The following is a 16,205-nucleotide window of genomic DNA, read 5'->3' as shown; positions in this document are numbered from 1 at the left end:
TTGTTTTTGTATTTTAAAAATATTTTAAAAAAAATATTTTTTTAATTTGTTATTTTTTAAAATTAATTTTTTTATTTTTTTATATTATTTTGATGCATTATATTAAAAAATAAAAAAATATTATTTTGATAGTTAGAAGGTGTTTAAACTTTAAAAGGAGTTATTTTATAAAATGTTTTCTTATAAAAATATTAAAATAATTCTTTATTTTTTTAAATTTATTTTAAACATTAATATCAAAATAAAATAATTCAAAAACATTAAAATTAATTAAAAAAAAAAAAAATTGGAGCTCGCTCCCAAACAAGAGAACAATGCCTTTATAGATTCAAGTAACAAGCAACAACTGTTTGCTTGTCATGTTTATTCATTAATAAGCAAGACATAAAATGCCACGAGAATCATGAAACATTTAAAAAACTATTTCATCCATGAGGGACATTGAAGATGAAAAGAAACCTGAATTAGAGGCAGAAAACACAGGTACATCTTTCAAGTATATTCTCAATCTCAAACCTGAATTATTTTTTTCCTCTCCCTACGCTGGCTACTACAGAACACTCAAATCAAAATCGGGCGCTACAATGAAGTAATGATACCCACTCCAGTAGAATTGCCATGGAAAAAAATTAGCAAAATGACAAAGCCACCCTATAACTTGAGGAAAACGAACTCTTCAACGGCTGGGATATCGCCAATCTTTTTCAAAGTTTCTTTGCTGGGTTGCTCATCAACTCCAATTGCCATGACAGCTTGCTTTCGTGGAGCAATCCTTCCAACACTCATGAAGCTGACATTGACATTCTCTACTCCCAACACGCTTCCAACCTTGCCAATCATACCTGGCTGATCAACTTGTCGGCATAGTATAATGCTACCTTCCAAGCTCACATCCACCTCAAAAGATCCAACCTTGGTCAAATGGGGAATTCCATCCTTCACTCGTCCCTCGACCTTAATCTCCCCATTCTCAGATATGGCACTGGCGAATTTTGATTCCACATTGGCGATTTGAACCTGGATAAAGTGAAGTGGACTCTCAGGTGAACCATCTCCAAGAATGCGTTCTTCACTTATTCTTAGTCCCCTCTGTTTAGCGCTGAAATCAGCATTAACCAAGTTCACAAAAACACTGGATATGGGCTCGATCAGACCCTTGGTGATCATTGCACGGAGCACCCTGGTGTCAAGGTCATCGGGAGCCCTAGCAGAAGCATAAGTCACTTTTACATCTTTCACACCACTTCCACCTGACACTAGCTGGACAGCCAGTCTCCCAAGCTTCTCAGCAAGCTCAACATATGGTTTCAGCTCAGTAAGAACCTGCAATGGAGTAAGAACAATGACAGGAGAAAAGATTGTGTCCCTTTCTTTCACCAGAAAAGCTGCATGGATTAAACAGAGAATCGAAGTAAAGATGACACGGTCTGTAATGATACCTCAGCAGGCACCATTGGTGCATTGACAGAAGTAGAAGCAAGTTCCCCTTTCAAGGCTCCAACAACAGCTTCTGCTATTTCAATAGCCACACCTTCCTGCACATCAAACCAGGATTCTGTTTCATTCCATGGTAAAGAAAAGAAGCAAAAGGAGTATTATTATTATCTGACCAGTGGCCACACCTGAGCTTCCTTAGTACTAGCACCAAGATGTGGGGTGACAGTGACCCTCTCATGCTGCACTAACTTGCTGTCTTGTGGAGGAGGCTCCACGGTGAAAACATCAAGTGCTGCCTGAGCAACAATTCCAGCATCCAATGCCCTTACTAGGGCATCTTCATCAATCACTCCTCCACGAGCAACATTGACAATCCTAACTCCTTTCTTCATCTTTGCAAAAGTCTCATCATTGAGGATTTTTGCTGTAGCTGGAGTAAGTGGCATGTGCAAGGAGATGAAATCTGCAGTTGCTATGGCTTCATCAAAGCTCACAAGCTCCACACCAATTGCCCGAGCACGATCTGCTGGGGCATATGGATCATGAGCAATCACATGCATGCCAAGCCCCTTAGCACGCCTAGCAACTTCTGATCCAACCTTTCCAAATCCCATGACAGCAAGCGTTTTCCCAACAAGTGACACACCCACATATTTGTTCCTCTCCCACTTTCCTACATTAATCAAGAAACATATGAAATAAGCGCCACTGGACAGTAGTAAATCAAATCCAATTTTAACATAATAAGTGTTCATATGAATTAACATAGTTGGCACCAGAAATAAATGACATATGATCGCTGCATTAGCAATCATGGAAGAACTCAATAATTGTAATCTTATGATGCGCATTCAATATATCCACTGAACCATAAACTTGAAGTAGCCATTATGAAAAGATGCTATGTAGTCAAAAGGACATGGATTAAAAATAACTTTCCTTGACAATATTTAAAAGTTTTCTACTAGCTACAAATCAGTTACCTGAATTATGCCGTGTTTTTGGTTAAATCTTTCTTTGAAATCTCTCTAATAACGCAAAATCTCGATGTTTCTCTTAGCTCATTATCCTTAAACCCTTTCTAAACCCACCCCCACCGTAATCTTTCCTAGATATGTCGAATAAACACCCTCAGTTGGTCAGCTATATATACGTTTAGCATGCTCTGCAAGGATAATAAGTCTTAATTGGTTTTTTGAGAGAATAGCGCGTCAATAATAAATCTCTTAAGCATCTAAAAAAAACACATGCAAACCAGATCTCGCCAAGAAAAAAGAAAAAACAAAGCACGACAAGCCTGGATCTGCCAAGTACAAAAGTACTGTCTTTTTCCAGGTAGTAGTACTACTTTCCACTCCAACTTAAAAGAAATCCAACTTACACAAGTTTACTTTCCAAAATTGAAACTCTAACCCCTAAAAACACCATCGCTGCAAAAATAATGCGCTTTTACCGAACCAGCTTTTCAATCAGGACCAGGATCTAAAACTCAAATCTTTTTAGTCTTTAATCACTCAACAAACTCAATCACCCAAAAAACAAAGAAAATGAAAACAATTAATTACCAGCTTTAACAGAGGCATCAGCCTGAGCAACATTTCTAGCCATTGCAGCCATCAACGCAATCCCATGCTCTGCAGCGGCAACGGTATTAGCAGTGGGAGCATTAACAACCAAACATCCATGTTCAGTTGCAGCAGCAAGATCAACATTATCAATACCAACACCAGCTCTGCCAACAACCTTTAATCTACCACCAGAAGATTCAAACACTTCACGACTCACTTTAGTACCGCTACGTACAATAATCGCATCACAGAGTGAGATCTTAGTACATAGTTCATCTGGGCTTAGATTGTAAGAACAGTCAACGTTTGCAAAGTCTTTCAAGAGATTTATACCCGCTTCTCCTAGTTTTTCTGCAACTAGGACTGTTGGCTTTGAGTTTAGGCTTGCGGAAAGGACTATGAAACGTTGTCTGCGTGAGGAGGTGAGGAGGGGCGAGAAAGCGGGGAGTTTGTTGGCGGAGGTGAGGGAGAGGGAGGAGAGGTTTTTCTTGGTCGCGAGGAGGCTGGAGGCGGCGGTGGAGGTGGTGGCTGCCATTTTGGTGAAGATTTGTATAAAGGAAAAAAGGATCTAAGGTGCGATTTTATATGTGTGGGGTTTGGTGAGGGTTTTTGGGATGTGAAGCGGAAAAGTAGTGCACGCGCGTGGGAGTTCATGATCGGGGCGGGAAAGTGGCAAAGGGGGGGAGAGTGTGCGTACGCGTTGATTGTTGAGAGTGGGGGCTGGGAATTCACGGGGTCCAGGTGGACGAAGGGAATTTAGGGGTGCGATGGTGTGTTTGGTCCTTTAACTCTCAATTTTACTGTTTTTATCTTAAATGTCATTTAACTCCTTAGATGATGATAAAATGGAGGATCATAATTATTGATATAGCTTTTCCACGCTGTCGCAGCTACAGATCCCTTAACAAACAAACTGAATCACGGTTTTAACAGCGAAAAAAAGAGGTCCTGAAATGCAAAAAAAAACTGTAAGAACATCCACGCTCTTTGCAACCGCGTGAAGCTTAAGGAAGTGGAAAGGTTTAGACTGGGCGAATCAAAGACGGGGAGTATGGTGGGATGTGGACCCAGAGGGTGGTTGGATTTGGGTAGGTGAGGGAAGGGGGCTGAACAGATCTGTCGTATACGCTTTACTTTTAGCCGTGGAAGTGTAAAATCTGAGTTGGTGAGCGATTTGGATTATTAACAAAAATGCCGGAGACATCCACCTCACCACATCATGAGTAAGAGAACGCGATCACGTTTCCATTAACATAATACAAAGGTAATTTTAGATATCAGGACGTGCTGCACCCGCCCCCTGGATGCCGTGCAGGCGTCCACGCTGCTAATTTTTTTTATTTAGTAGAATATAAAATTATTCATTAGTTAACTTAATAATTATAAAAAAAATTAGTACATTTCTTGTCTACAAGTTTAAATTTGTTACTTCCAATATTATTTTGAATTAACATAGAAAAAAATTTATCTATCTTTAAATAATTTAAAAATAACAAATGAGTAATGTAAAAAGACTTTACCTTAGAAAACAGTAATGAGTTTTTTTTAGTGAATGAAGTCATGAACAAAAACATTATTATCATAGTTTTTAGATCCAACCCGGTCTAAAACTCAGGTTTCAGTTTGACCGGGTCACCAGTTTGTCCAAGTCAATTTTTTTTAAAATTAAAACGACGTCGTTTTAGTAAAAAAACAAAAGTAAACGGGTTGCAACCGAGTTTTTGACCGAGTCTTGCCGGGTCAACCGAGCTGTCGGGTCACACCGGGTTTTTTCTTCTCCTATTTTTTCTTCAACCCAACTCGGTTCCAGCTCCAGGTCGGTCGGGTCCCAGGTCGATCTGCCAGACCGGACCGAATTTTAAAACTATGATTATTATAATGTTATAGTAAGCAGTGCTAATTGATCGGGAACTACAGGGGATTTAGGATCTTTCAATAATATCATATATGTTAAAATTGGTGTGTTTATAAAGATATATTTTAAATTAAATTTGAACTCGAAATAATATAAAAACTAACACGTGTACCGATGCAGAAAGATACACCATAGAATACTACAAAGAAAAAAAAAAGGTGTAATTTTATTGTCAAATTAATTATATTCCATCACACAATGACATAATTTTGCAAGAAAATGACTGGAGCACGTTGTAGAGGTGGAGTCTCCTGACTGGTTGGAAATTGGATGCATCGAAATCCATACATAACATAACGGAAGATCCAATAGTTTTAAACCAATGAAAAATTAATGCATGAACCGTGTGTGCACATGGTGATGTGTGTACGTACCTACTACCATTTTGTTTATTTCTATACCTCTTGGTGTGATGTTAAGATCTCCTATTAAAGCGACTAGATTCCTTCACGACCCGCACGACTGGCTTTCGAGTAGGCCTTCATGATATGATATTATTGACTCGGTTTTGGAAACATAATTATATTACATTTAATTTTTAATATTTTATAAATTATAAATTTAATATAATAATATTTTTTAGAATTGATCTGATTGAATTAATTTTTTTATAAATACTATAAATATTTATAAGTTAAGCTTATATTGTTATTTTTCATGAGTTTGTTTTTAAAGATGGAGAACAATAGGTTCCACGACACCTTAATGGTAGGTTTAATTTTTATAGATTAGACCATCAATAAATTATAATTACCTTCTCGCTCTCCTCCGCCAGTAAAGAAACAAGAACTTTTTGTTATATTAAAAAAATCTAATAAAAATTTGAAAGTCAAAATATTTCAAAATAAAATAAAAACAAAAGATGAATCCATAAAAGTATTAAATATAAAGATAAAAAAGAGCATAAGATGTACAAATAGAATTGGATTCACCAGATTTTTAAAATCTTAATCCCATGATATCTATTTCTTAAATTAATTGATCCACTGTTATCTAAAATATCTGACTTTGACTATTCTATCATGGTAAGATAATGCAAATATTAATATATTACAAAATATTAAGAAAAACAAAAGAAGCCGACCTAGTCCATATTTGCTAAATACCCAAAATGCCAAAAACCCGATCGGAATAATACAGTACACGACCCATGCCTGACCCGGTTTAAATTTGAAGCGGTATGGGGACTGAACTCTTCACTCCGGGGTAATAATTCATCGCTGTTCCTATAAACGGGGACACAGTCTTATGTCGGCTAAGCTTAGGCCATGGCCCATATCAGACCAGTCTTTGTTTGCTATAGCTTAAAGCCTTAAACAGAGCCTACATAAGCATACAACCTCCGATGGAACCCGGGTGGTCACAGCTCACAAGTGCATAGCCCAAAATGGAACCTGAGTGGGGCAAAGCAATGCGCTTCTCCTTCTCTGTTCCATATTTTGGTATGATCTGCAATGAACACTTGATTTTTTGCTGGACGCAAAAAACAGATCACTGGTTTTTGGACTGCAAAAGTTACTTGACAATAGAAGTCCCAATAACAATTCTAGCTACCCAGATCCACCGAACCCCAAATTGCTCCATCGGAATCCGGGAATCAGCAAAAAGAAAAGGGGTAGAAACAAAAATTAAATCAATGGTAGAATACAGCAAAAGATCAAGCACTGGAAACCCATTCCCCTTATTTTTAACAAAGCAAGCAAGAAAAGAAACGTTTCCATGATGGTGCAAAATTCTTGAGGTAAACTTCTGACAACATGTGGCCCAACTTAACCTGAGCTTCAGTTGTTAAGTGAAGATGATCGTCTTTAAGATCCAATCCCATGGCATCCACACATACCACATTCGGTAGATTAATCCTTAGCTGTGCTTCTCTCACCTTATCCACATACTTGCCATCTCCTGATGTAATTGCTACCTGCACTAACACAATACATATCACCAATTTAATCACACAAACAATCCATCAGCTCTTCTAATTAGTAATAAGCTACTACAATCTATGTGTTAATCACTTCATTTTAACTATACGAAAATTCACTGCACCGATCAAGCCAACAGTTTGTCCACATGAAGTGTTCTAATGAATTGAAACAAAAGAACAATGTGATGTTATGATTTGATAGAACGATACTAGCCATAACAATTGGAAGGGAAGGCAGACCAAGATCCTCTCTAACATTCTCAATAAGCTTCTCCATGTTCCCCTGGTAAACCTCGGCATCGTGAATATCCGACGTGTCACTCTCTCCTTGGTACCATAGCAACCCCTTGATTTCCCCACCATCTTCGACACTCTCTTTAGCCCTTTTCACCATATTCTCATACAATACCTCTCCACGCCCCCACCGCGTGATGGCCGTCCCACCCACCGCACACGGCACCAATCCCACCACCACCCTCATCTTTTCCCTCACCATGTTAGCAAACGACATGCCGGGTCCAACCCCACAAACTTTTTTCGAGTCGATGTCAGCATGGAGTGGTTCATGTGCCTGTTCCCAATGGAGCTTGGCTGAAAAACGGAAGATGTCTTGATGGGGTTGACATTCTGGTGGGACTAACTTGTCCCAGTACTGGTGGTTGTGGTGGTGGTGGTCTTTGCAAACGCCGCCGCGACCGGCCATGTTGCTCTGCCCTGATAATATGAAGATCTGCTTGCTTGTTTTGGGTATTTCTTCCATCTCAGATATCTTTAATTAGTGAGAGTTGGCTTAGGTTGGAAAATTAGAGGGACGCTTTCGATTGGGGCCATTTTGTTGAATCACTTTCTTGTTGGACAAACTCATGGATCGATAAGTTGGGGGTCCCAGGAGAAAAAAAATCATCAAGTCAAATTGGTTATTTTTTAAGGAATTGTTACGTGGATTGTCCGCCTTGACTGCTATGCCAGTGCAACTCATTATAAGAATTCAGCCTTAACTCTTAAGCGATAGAGCATTGCTCTAAATAATTACTCCGCATGAAAGTTCAAAGATTTTTTAAATCATTTACACAAAACCATTTATCATCTGTTCTTCATTTGAACATTCATAAAAGTACAAAGAGCATTGGTAATGATGTTCATTTGGTTTATAATGTTTGTAAGTGTTGATCCTACGCCACTCCAATAAAGATTAAAACAATAAAAACAAAGATATAGGTGAAAGAGCTATGTAACTTCGATTTCTCATTACAATATTTTAATAAAATATAACATGATTTAAGGTGTGATCTTGTTTATTTGTGATGTTGTACTGGGCCTTGCCCTTTTGCAGTTTATTTTGACCAATGAATCTCTCAAGCATCAATATATACACAAGCACATTCACGCACACGAACAGCATCGACTTGCATCCGAAATCAGTCTCACACAAATGAAAGAAAGAAAATACCCAATGGCAATTCTACGAGCTGCCCGGTTACAGCTAGCCCGAGCCCACATTCAAATTTTGTGTAATTTCTTTTGCAATTAAATGCATATCTAGCTGTTTATGCCTTTATGGGAAGGAGTACCAATCGTCTTCTGTCTCAACTCCCTTTTGATGGCTACCTTCATGAATTTTCGCGAGTAATTTTTTTTCCTGCACAGGGGATCGTAAAGAATCGCACAACTTCAAACGCATTGCATGTTAAAACGAACACCAACACTTTCTCTTGTCAAGCTTGTTCGTGTCGGCCATTTTATTAATCATCAGTCTTGCAATTGCTTAATATCAAAGCTTGATAAGTATCCGGTATCTTATTGGGACACTTTAAATAGTTTCTAAGTTTGTTAATTTTTTTTTACTCATAAAACATGCATATAAATTAACAATTGAAAAAAAAAAACCAACTTCCAGTATTTGTTGAAAAAAAAAAAACTTCGAGTAGATTGAGGCAAGTATCCATCATATATCTTTAAAACATTTTATTGTTTACCCTCTAAGGTAGTAGCCAGATTGCAATATTATTTCTCATATTAAAGATCCAAATAAAGTAGATTTAAAAAAGCCGTAAAAATTGATCTAAAAAATTCCTTGAAAATAAGTCAAACAAAAACACTTATTGGACATAAGCGTGATAGCCTGAGCCCGACACCCAAAGAACTTGATCTCATGCTCTTGCTGAGTGTGCATCCTAGCATCATCGTAGGGTCGGGCTTCCACACCCAAACTTAGAGCGTGTTTGGTAGTGTAGTTGCGGGTGTTTTTCAAATAACTTTTCGTGTCAAAATGCATGCTAATGATGTTTTTTTATTTTTTAAAAATCATTTTTAACATCAGCATATCAAAACGATTCAAAACATATAAACCATATTAAATTTTAGTAAAAAAAAAAAATTTTAAATTTTTTAAGAACGCAGTTGCAGCCGCGTTCCCAAACGAGCCCTAATGTGCTAAGACTTAGAAGCGCGTCTTGAATCCAACATATTTAGATCCAGACAGCACACTTGTACTCATTTCTCATTTTTAATAGGCCGAACCCAACCCTAGCTGATGATTTTTTCTTCAATACAAAGAGTTGGTTTTATTTTTAGAAGTCAACAGTCAATGTAAAAGTGATGGTAAAAATATTTCTTTAAATCATTTTTTTTTATTATGATTGAGGTAGGGTAAATAAATATCTAATGGATTTTATCAACCATCAATGGTTTTATCTTTAAAAGTTGATCAAAAGAATATTGAAATTACTTGAAAAAATATTTTTTGCTCATCTTTTAAATAAATATTTTTTTTGAAGTTTGTACTAAGAATTTTATTACTCATGATCACCGACCAAAGATAAATAAACTAACATTTGATAAACTAACATGTGGTATTATCCTGAAAAGTTCATCAAGTTGACCAAGATAATAAAACTTTTTAATATGATACTTCATCTGAAATATCCTCATGAAAAATATTTTTGTGACACATTAATTATATTTATTTATAAAAACAATATAGGATAAATAAATTATCATAGAATATTATTTTATAAAATTTCTTAATAAATAATAAAAGCAATTAATATGTCATTTAATATTTTATAATAAAAATAAAAATTATACCATTCTAGACAAATCTTAACATGAAAGTATATCAAACACCGTTTATCATTAAAAACAAATAATAATAATAATACAATTTATTTTTAAAAATATCTATTTTTTTATTACATAATTAATGTTTTATCGAGAATCTTAGAACAACCAGTTAAGTTTTCTGGTATTCATAAAACTACAACATGAATTTTTCTTATTTTTTTTCTCACCCGCAGATGTCTCCGTGCGACATTCTAGTACAACTCCTCCCCACGTGCCCATTCTTTAATCCCCGTGCCACCCATCGCACACCGCACCAAACCCACAACCCCTAGCGTTGGCGAATGACAGACCCGGCTCCACCCCACAAACTTTTTTGGTGTCAATGTCGGCGTGGATTGGTTCAACTGCTGGTTCCTGTTCCTGTTTGGCTGGTTAACGGGGGGGAGTTTGGGTGAGGTTGGCACTCTAGTGGTACCGCTCCGTCCCAGATCTTATGTGTGTGGTGGGACTCTTTGACGACGCCGCCGCCGCGACAGGACATGTTGCTCTGCCATCATAAGATGAAAGTCTATTTGGTTGCTTGGTCCATTTCTCCCATTTCCAGATGTTAATGGGCTAAAAGAACTGAAGAACTAATTAGGGTCCAACTACAACTCCTAAGTTATGTAAGATAAATTTGGGGCTGGTTTCTGTCTTTGACTATTGAGCCCAACCGGCCCATTAGGTTGTAACTAATGCAAGGGCAAAAATATGCACTATTTATTTGGTGGAAAGTATTTTTTTTTTTAAAGTAGTTTTCTTAGAAAATAAATTCTTAAAAAGTAAATTATTTTTCGATTTTTGGTAGTATCATGAAAAATAAATTGAAAAACATTTTCCCGTATTTGGTTATGTTATGAAAAATAAGTTGAAAAATAATTTATTAATGTTTTATTTTTTTTAAGTTTATTAAAATAATGAAGAACAAATCTTACAAATTAAAAAGTTGAATAAGAATAAAATTGAAAAAAAAATATAATTTCATAAATTATCTCAAATAAAATAAATAATAATCAAAATGATGGAAATCAAATGTAACAAATAAAAAAATTGAAAGATGATGAAATTAAAATAATAATAATAATAATAATTTCATCAATTATTTCAAATAAAATAAGTAACAATCAAAAGAATAAGTACCAAATTTGATTGATAAAAAATTTTAATTAAAAAAATGATAAGAGAAAAGTAAATAACAATCATAAAAATGAGAATCAGAGTTAATATAAAAATCAAATTTAATTTAATTTTAAGGGATAAAATTGAAAAAAAAATTTAAACAAAATATATACCAATTAAAAGTTTAAGGATCAAATTTGATATAATCAGCAAATAATATAATATTTATAAATTTTTCACAACTTCTGAAAAGTATTTTCCGCTTAAAATAAAAAAAAATATTTTTTTTAAAATAAAGTTAAATTTTTTTTAACTAAAAAATATTTTCAGTTGATAACTTTATTCATGATAAATAAACACTCTCTTCTTTATTTTGGGAGCTTATGAGATATTATGCTGAACAAATATTTCTAACGTAAGAATTAGGAGATCCACGTTCGGTTGGTACATGGAGCCGTCTCCTTGTCCATTGGTGTTGGGTCACGATCATCCATAGACCACAGTGGTCCATTTTGGATCACGACATTGACAATGACTTTGAATATTCTATGCCTTTGCTTTTGAGATGGGCCTGCTGCTATAATTCCCTTATTTATAACAACCCTTGGAGTAGTTCCTTCCCCAACAAGAAGCCAACCAATCCATTATGTTTGGCCACCCAGAATACATGACCACTCAATTTCAGAACATTAATTTAGGAACTCGCCAAAACTAAAAAAAAAATTGATTGGATCATTAAATTAGACCCACTTCAAATTAAGTATTGCATATCTTTTTTCTTTTTATTCACGTGGGGTGTTCGAGCCAGTTTGCGTATACCTCGATTAATTTTCACAGGTCTTGAAGTTAACGACTAGAGAAGTTTCTGGTAGCTTTGGCTCAAATCATAATTATTAGTTCAAATCTGGGACCACAAAAATAACCATTGCATATGTAAAATTACATATGGATGACATTTTCAAATCACGTCTAAGCTGTTATACCAGGTGAAAGCAAATTAGATAGCTTGATGGTTATTATCTCATTTCCAAATATAAAATAAGATTGTCAAAAGAAAATCTCTCATACAACAATTAATTTGAATGCAGATGGTAATTAATACGCATATTCTCAAAGAAAGCATAAATAATTCTTAGTCTTGGTACTATGGTAATTTTTATTAAAACATATTTAAATAATATTAAAACGATTAAAATAACATAAAATATAATTAAAAAATAAAAAATATTATCTAAACACAATCTCGAACATCCTGTTAATGAGAACATGGATTCATATATATTATTAGAATCTTTTCTATCAAATTATAAACAAAGCAGACAAATAATGCTACCAAAGAGTAGTATTATATTTAGGAAACAACATTAGATTAATTAATTAAAAGTACATACATCACCTCCTCATACAATTAAGATATCGACATTAATTCCTTTTGTTCTTATGCAATATTCAAGTCAACAAAAGATAAAAAGAAACAATTACTCTTTAATACAACAAAGGACACTTTTATGGGACCCAAATATGTGATTAGCTTGAAACATTAGAGCAAGGGATCTTCTCTAGGACTTGAAGCGCTTCTTTCATGGACGGTCTCTTTTGGGGTACAAAAGAAGCACAGCTAAAACCCATCTTCAAACATGCCAAAATGGCATCCTCCTTAACCTCCACGTTGGTCCGGATTGCCACATCAGCCAATCTCAGAACCCGGTTCTTGTCCTCCATGATTGAACCGGCAGTCCACTGGCTCAAGTCTCCATCTGAAAACACTCTTCCAGTGAGAAGCTCAAGCAAAACAATGCCAAATGAATAGACATCCCATTTAGGGCTTGGCTTTGGATTCTTTAACGACTCGGGCGCTTGATATGGCAATGAGCTTGCCGCGGAGGAGTTGGAAGGTGCATAGTGGCTGGCATTTATAGAGAGGTCTTGTGTCGTGGAGGCGAACCTTTGGCTACTGAAATGGCGACTCGAGCTGCTCGCTTTGTTGCTATTGTTGCCTAATACAAGCCGGTCCAGTCCGAAATCCGAGATTATTGGCTCCATGTCAAGGTTCAAGAGGATGTTGTTTGGTTTAATGCTGCCATGCACATGTTTCTTCCCGTGAATGAAAGCTAGTCCTCTAGCCACTCCTTTTGCTATCTTGAACCGCACTTCAAGTGGTAGATGACTCGGTGATGAACCTGGTTTTCCTGAATTGTACAGAAATAATAACATATTTGAGGCGGGGAAAAAAGAAAAAAAGAACCGGAATATTAGACAGGCCATTTAACTAATGAGATGTTAATCAATCATTAAACTAGAGGATTAATTCCAATGGCTGTCAGTTAATACAAGATCTATGAGGAATAGTGTAATAATGAATTAAACTAACACTTGAAAGATGCAGACAAAAAACACAGTCCAGAACTCACGAGGAGTTAACACGGGTTCCAGTAGCAGGTGTCTCCTAGATTGCTAGACAATAAGTGCCAAGTAGTAGGTTTCTTTTCTTTTCCTTTTTTGGAATTTAAGAAGTGGTGGTGTTCAATTAAATATAAAGTAAAAAGGTCGGTTTTTTATTGCTGTTTTTCTACGAAAGTGACACGTGAATCGGCGCATCATGCGTTTTCTTTTTACTGTGAAAGTTTCATAAATATTTTTTATTTAAAAATATATTAAAATAATATTTCGGTGCAAATGTTCTATGTAAAATCTGATAATTGAAAAAAATAAGCTTTGATTCTTGAAAGCCGAGCTAAAACTACGTGATTATTATTCAAATCGAAGCTAAACGAATGTTTCCATAAAACCAGGCTTTGTCAAAGAGTTTTGACTCCTTAGTTTTGGACCGTCAGATCAACTAATAGTGGATCCCACGTGGAAAGATCTTACTGTTAACCCCAAACAGCCTAGTTTAGCGAAAGCCCAAGATTTTTACAACTATTTGCTCCCGAAAGCTAGGTGAAGCGGAAGAAAGTGCGCGTTAATTTAGCGTCACTTAGCAAAGAGTAGGGAAGTAATCTAACATGCGCTAGAAACACAGAGAGAGAGAACAGAGGACTTACTGTAACCAGCGGTTGCGAGGCTGCCGTTGCAGACATAATCATAGACAACAAGCTTCTCATCACCTCCCCAGTAAAAACCACAAATCTTAACCAAATTTGGATGCTTTAATTTGGCAATAAGCCTCACTTGATTCTCAAAGTCTCTTCTCTCAACTCCACTCTCTCCAATCCTCCTCACTGCAAAAGCAGTACCATCACCAAGAACTGCTTTGTACACGATGCTTCTTCCGCTTGTTCCCAGTACATAAGCTGATGCTTTTAGCAATGTTTCCAACTCAAGTTCTGTCTCCCCATCTAGTACCACCAGCTTACTATCTTTTTCTTGATTGCTCTCGCTGCAGTTTGCGTTGTTGGTATCTTCGTTGTCTTGATCGTCATCAGAAGTGGTTGTTCCCGATGTTTCGTCTCCTTTTAACGTTAGGCACGGCCAATTTATAGGCTTCCTTGTTTCGATCTCTTCTTTTACTGCAACGGTTGTTGAAGGAAGTGGGAGTTTTCGCTCTTTATTCGGTGGGTTGGTTTGGTTGACGAGTGTCTTCTTTTTTCTTATTTGGTACACATAAAGAATGACCAAAGCAAGAATGGCTATACCGGCCAAGTCCGAGACTGCAATGGCTACAATTGTGGCTGGTTTTAGCCCACTTTTGGCTTGATTTCGAGTGGAACTTGGACTGGTTCCTGTTGAGTTTAGTTGTGGGGAGCCCGAGTCCAATGATTTGGGTATGACTGCAATAGCTGGTGAAGTAGTTGAAATATTTGGCGGAGTAGAGATGGTTGAAGGTATTGAGCAAAGATTTGACAAAGGTTTTCCACAAAGATCCAGGTTTCCTCTAAAAGAATCTGTTTTTTGGCTGAGCAAAGATAGAGACTCTGGGATTGCTCCAGTTAGATTGTTGAATGAGAGATCAATACTTGCTTTCTCTGGAATTCTCTTTGCAAAAGCTTGTGAAATTGGTCCTGTGAGCTTGTTGTAAGAGAGATTCAAGTAATGCAAATTATCCCCACCAAAATTAAGAGGCAAAGAACCATTGAGTAGATTAGAAGACAGATCTAACACCTCAACAGAATTGAAGCCACTAGGAACAGAACCTGAAAAGTAATTAGTCCTTAATGAAAGAACTGTAAGATTTTGCAAAGCTGTCAAATATTCAGGTACCTTCCCAGCCAAGGCATTATCAGAAAGATTCAACAGCTGTAAACTCTTCAATGCACCGATAGACTCAGGCAACTCACCGGAGATCTCATTGCTTGAAAGAGAAATCACTTGTAGCTCAGTTGCATTAAAAAACGAACTTGGCAATGACCCATTCAAGAAATTGTTAGAAAGATCAAGATGTCTTAGGTGTTCAACGTAGCCCAAGTCTGGTGGGATAGAACCCAGAAGCTGACTATTGGGGAGGACTAAACTTGTGACCCTGAACATATCTGGTGTTCCCGGCAGGCCTAATTCTGTGCATGTCACTCCTTTCCAAAAGCATGGTGTTTTATCTTCATAGTTCCAGGTTTCCAAGACTGATAAGGGGTCTCTAAGGATGGAGTACTTGAAAGAAAGCAAAAGTACCCCATCTGTGTTGAGAGCAAAGGTTGGAAGTGCAATCCCAAGAAGGAAAAAAGCAAAGAAATGGAGATAATTGATGCTACTGGAACTCATGGTTTCTTGAGCTACTGAACCATGCCTGGAGTTGAACTGCGCTTCACATATTCATAGTTTGAGAAAGAGACAGAGAGAAGGAGATGGTGACCCACTGCAGTTGTAGTTGTTCTGGTGACCAAATCGATGAGAATAAAGGATGGAGCAGAGGAGGGACGGACAGAAGCAGTTAATGTAGTTAAAGTGCTGTGGGTGTAATGAAAGGAACTTAACTAGACATGGGACATAACAGAAATTTAGCTGTATCTTTTGCTTAATGTTATGTTTTTTGATGTAAGAATGGATGCCCTGGAGAGGAAAAAAGCTGGTTTGTTTAGATTGGGCTGCAGAGAGGGAGGCTAGCAAAAAGAGTGGTTCTTTATTATTTACTGTGTACTTCATGTAGTTGGTATAGTGAAGAGAAACAATAGAAATGGTCCAAATGGAGCCATTGAATTAATATTAA

General features: G+C 36.6%; 3 protein-coding genes across 3 annotated transcripts; all 3 read right to left on the bottom strand.

The window, feature by feature from the left end:
• Positions 1 to 319: 319 nt before the first annotated feature.
• LOC7492063 (D-3-phosphoglycerate dehydrogenase 1, chloroplastic) lies at positions 320 to 3,573 on the bottom strand. The gene is made up of 4 exons (XM_002300199.4): positions 3,003 to 3,573; positions 1,623 to 2,110; positions 1,440 to 1,535; positions 320 to 1,323 (listed from the first exon to the last, which is right to left on the bottom strand). The coding sequence occupies exons 1-4, from the start codon at positions 3,538 to 3,540 to the stop codon at positions 652 to 654; spliced, it is 1,794 nt and encodes a 597-aa protein (XP_002300235.3). The 5' UTR covers positions 3,541 to 3,573; the 3' UTR covers positions 320 to 651.
• A 2,210-nt stretch (positions 3,574 to 5,783) lies between these two features.
• On the bottom strand, positions 5,784 to 7,764 carry LOC7465039 (probable carbohydrate esterase At4g34215). Its single transcript, XM_052450083.1, has 2 exons — positions 7,055 to 7,764; positions 5,784 to 6,834 (listed from the first exon to the last, which is right to left on the bottom strand). The coding sequence occupies exons 1-2, from the start codon at positions 7,602 to 7,604 to the stop codon at positions 6,608 to 6,610; spliced, it is 777 nt and encodes a 258-aa protein (XP_052306043.1). The 5' UTR covers positions 7,605 to 7,764; the 3' UTR covers positions 5,784 to 6,607.
• Positions 7,765 to 12,410: 4,646 nt separating this feature from the next.
• Positions 12,411 to 16,163, bottom strand: LOC7465040 (receptor protein kinase-like protein At4g34220). The gene is made up of 2 exons (XM_024584121.2): positions 14,110 to 16,163; positions 12,411 to 13,254 (listed from the first exon to the last, which is right to left on the bottom strand). Exons 1-2 carry the CDS (start codon positions 15,758 to 15,760, stop codon positions 12,593 to 12,595), a joined length of 2,313 nt encoding a protein of 770 aa, XP_024439889.2. The 5' UTR covers positions 15,761 to 16,163; the 3' UTR covers positions 12,411 to 12,592.
• Positions 16,164 to 16,205: the final 42 nt, after the last annotated feature.

The sequence above is a fragment of the Populus trichocarpa genome, chromosome 1 (genome assembly GCF_000002775.5).
Source record: "Populus trichocarpa isolate Nisqually-1 chromosome 1, P.trichocarpa_v4.1, whole genome shotgun sequence".
NCBI classification, from domain to species: domain Eukaryota; kingdom Viridiplantae; phylum Streptophyta; class Magnoliopsida; order Malpighiales; family Salicaceae; genus Populus; species Populus trichocarpa.
This window is presented reverse-complemented; position numbering and strand designations above follow the sequence as displayed.

What these genes read in the sequence shown, in the direction of transcription:
- LOC7492063 (XM_002300199.4), bottom strand. Translation starts at nt 3,540, where the DNA reads ATGGCAGCCACCACCTCCACCGCCGCCTCCAGCCTCCTCGCGACCAAG. An exon ending in TGATGCCTCTGTTAAAGCTG is followed by an intron (nt 2,111 to 3,002) that starts GTAATTAATTGT and finishes TGATTAATGTAG; the next exon opens with GAAAGTGGGAGAGGAACAAA. An exon ending in CACCAATGGTGCCTGCTGAG is followed by an intron (nt 1,324 to 1,439) that starts GTATCATTACAG and finishes ACTCCATTGCAG; the next exon opens with GTTCTTACTGAGCTGAAACC.
- LOC7465039 (XM_052450083.1), bottom strand. Translation starts at nt 7,604, where the DNA reads ATGGAAGAAATACCCAAAACAAGCAAGCAGATCTTCATATTATCAGGG. An exon ending in CCTTCCAATTGTTATGGCTA is followed by an intron (nt 6,835 to 7,054) that starts GTATCGTTCTAT and finishes TAGTGCAGGTAG; the next exon opens with CAATTACATCAGGAGATGGC.
- LOC7465040 (XM_024584121.2), bottom strand. Translation starts at nt 15,760, where the DNA reads ATGAGTTCCAGTAGCATCAATTATCTCCATTTCTTTGCTTTTTTCCTT. An exon ending in CCTCGCAACCGCTGGTTACA is followed by an intron (nt 13,255 to 14,109) that starts GTAAGTCCTCTG and finishes TGTACAATTCAG; the next exon opens with GAAAACCAGGTTCATCACCG.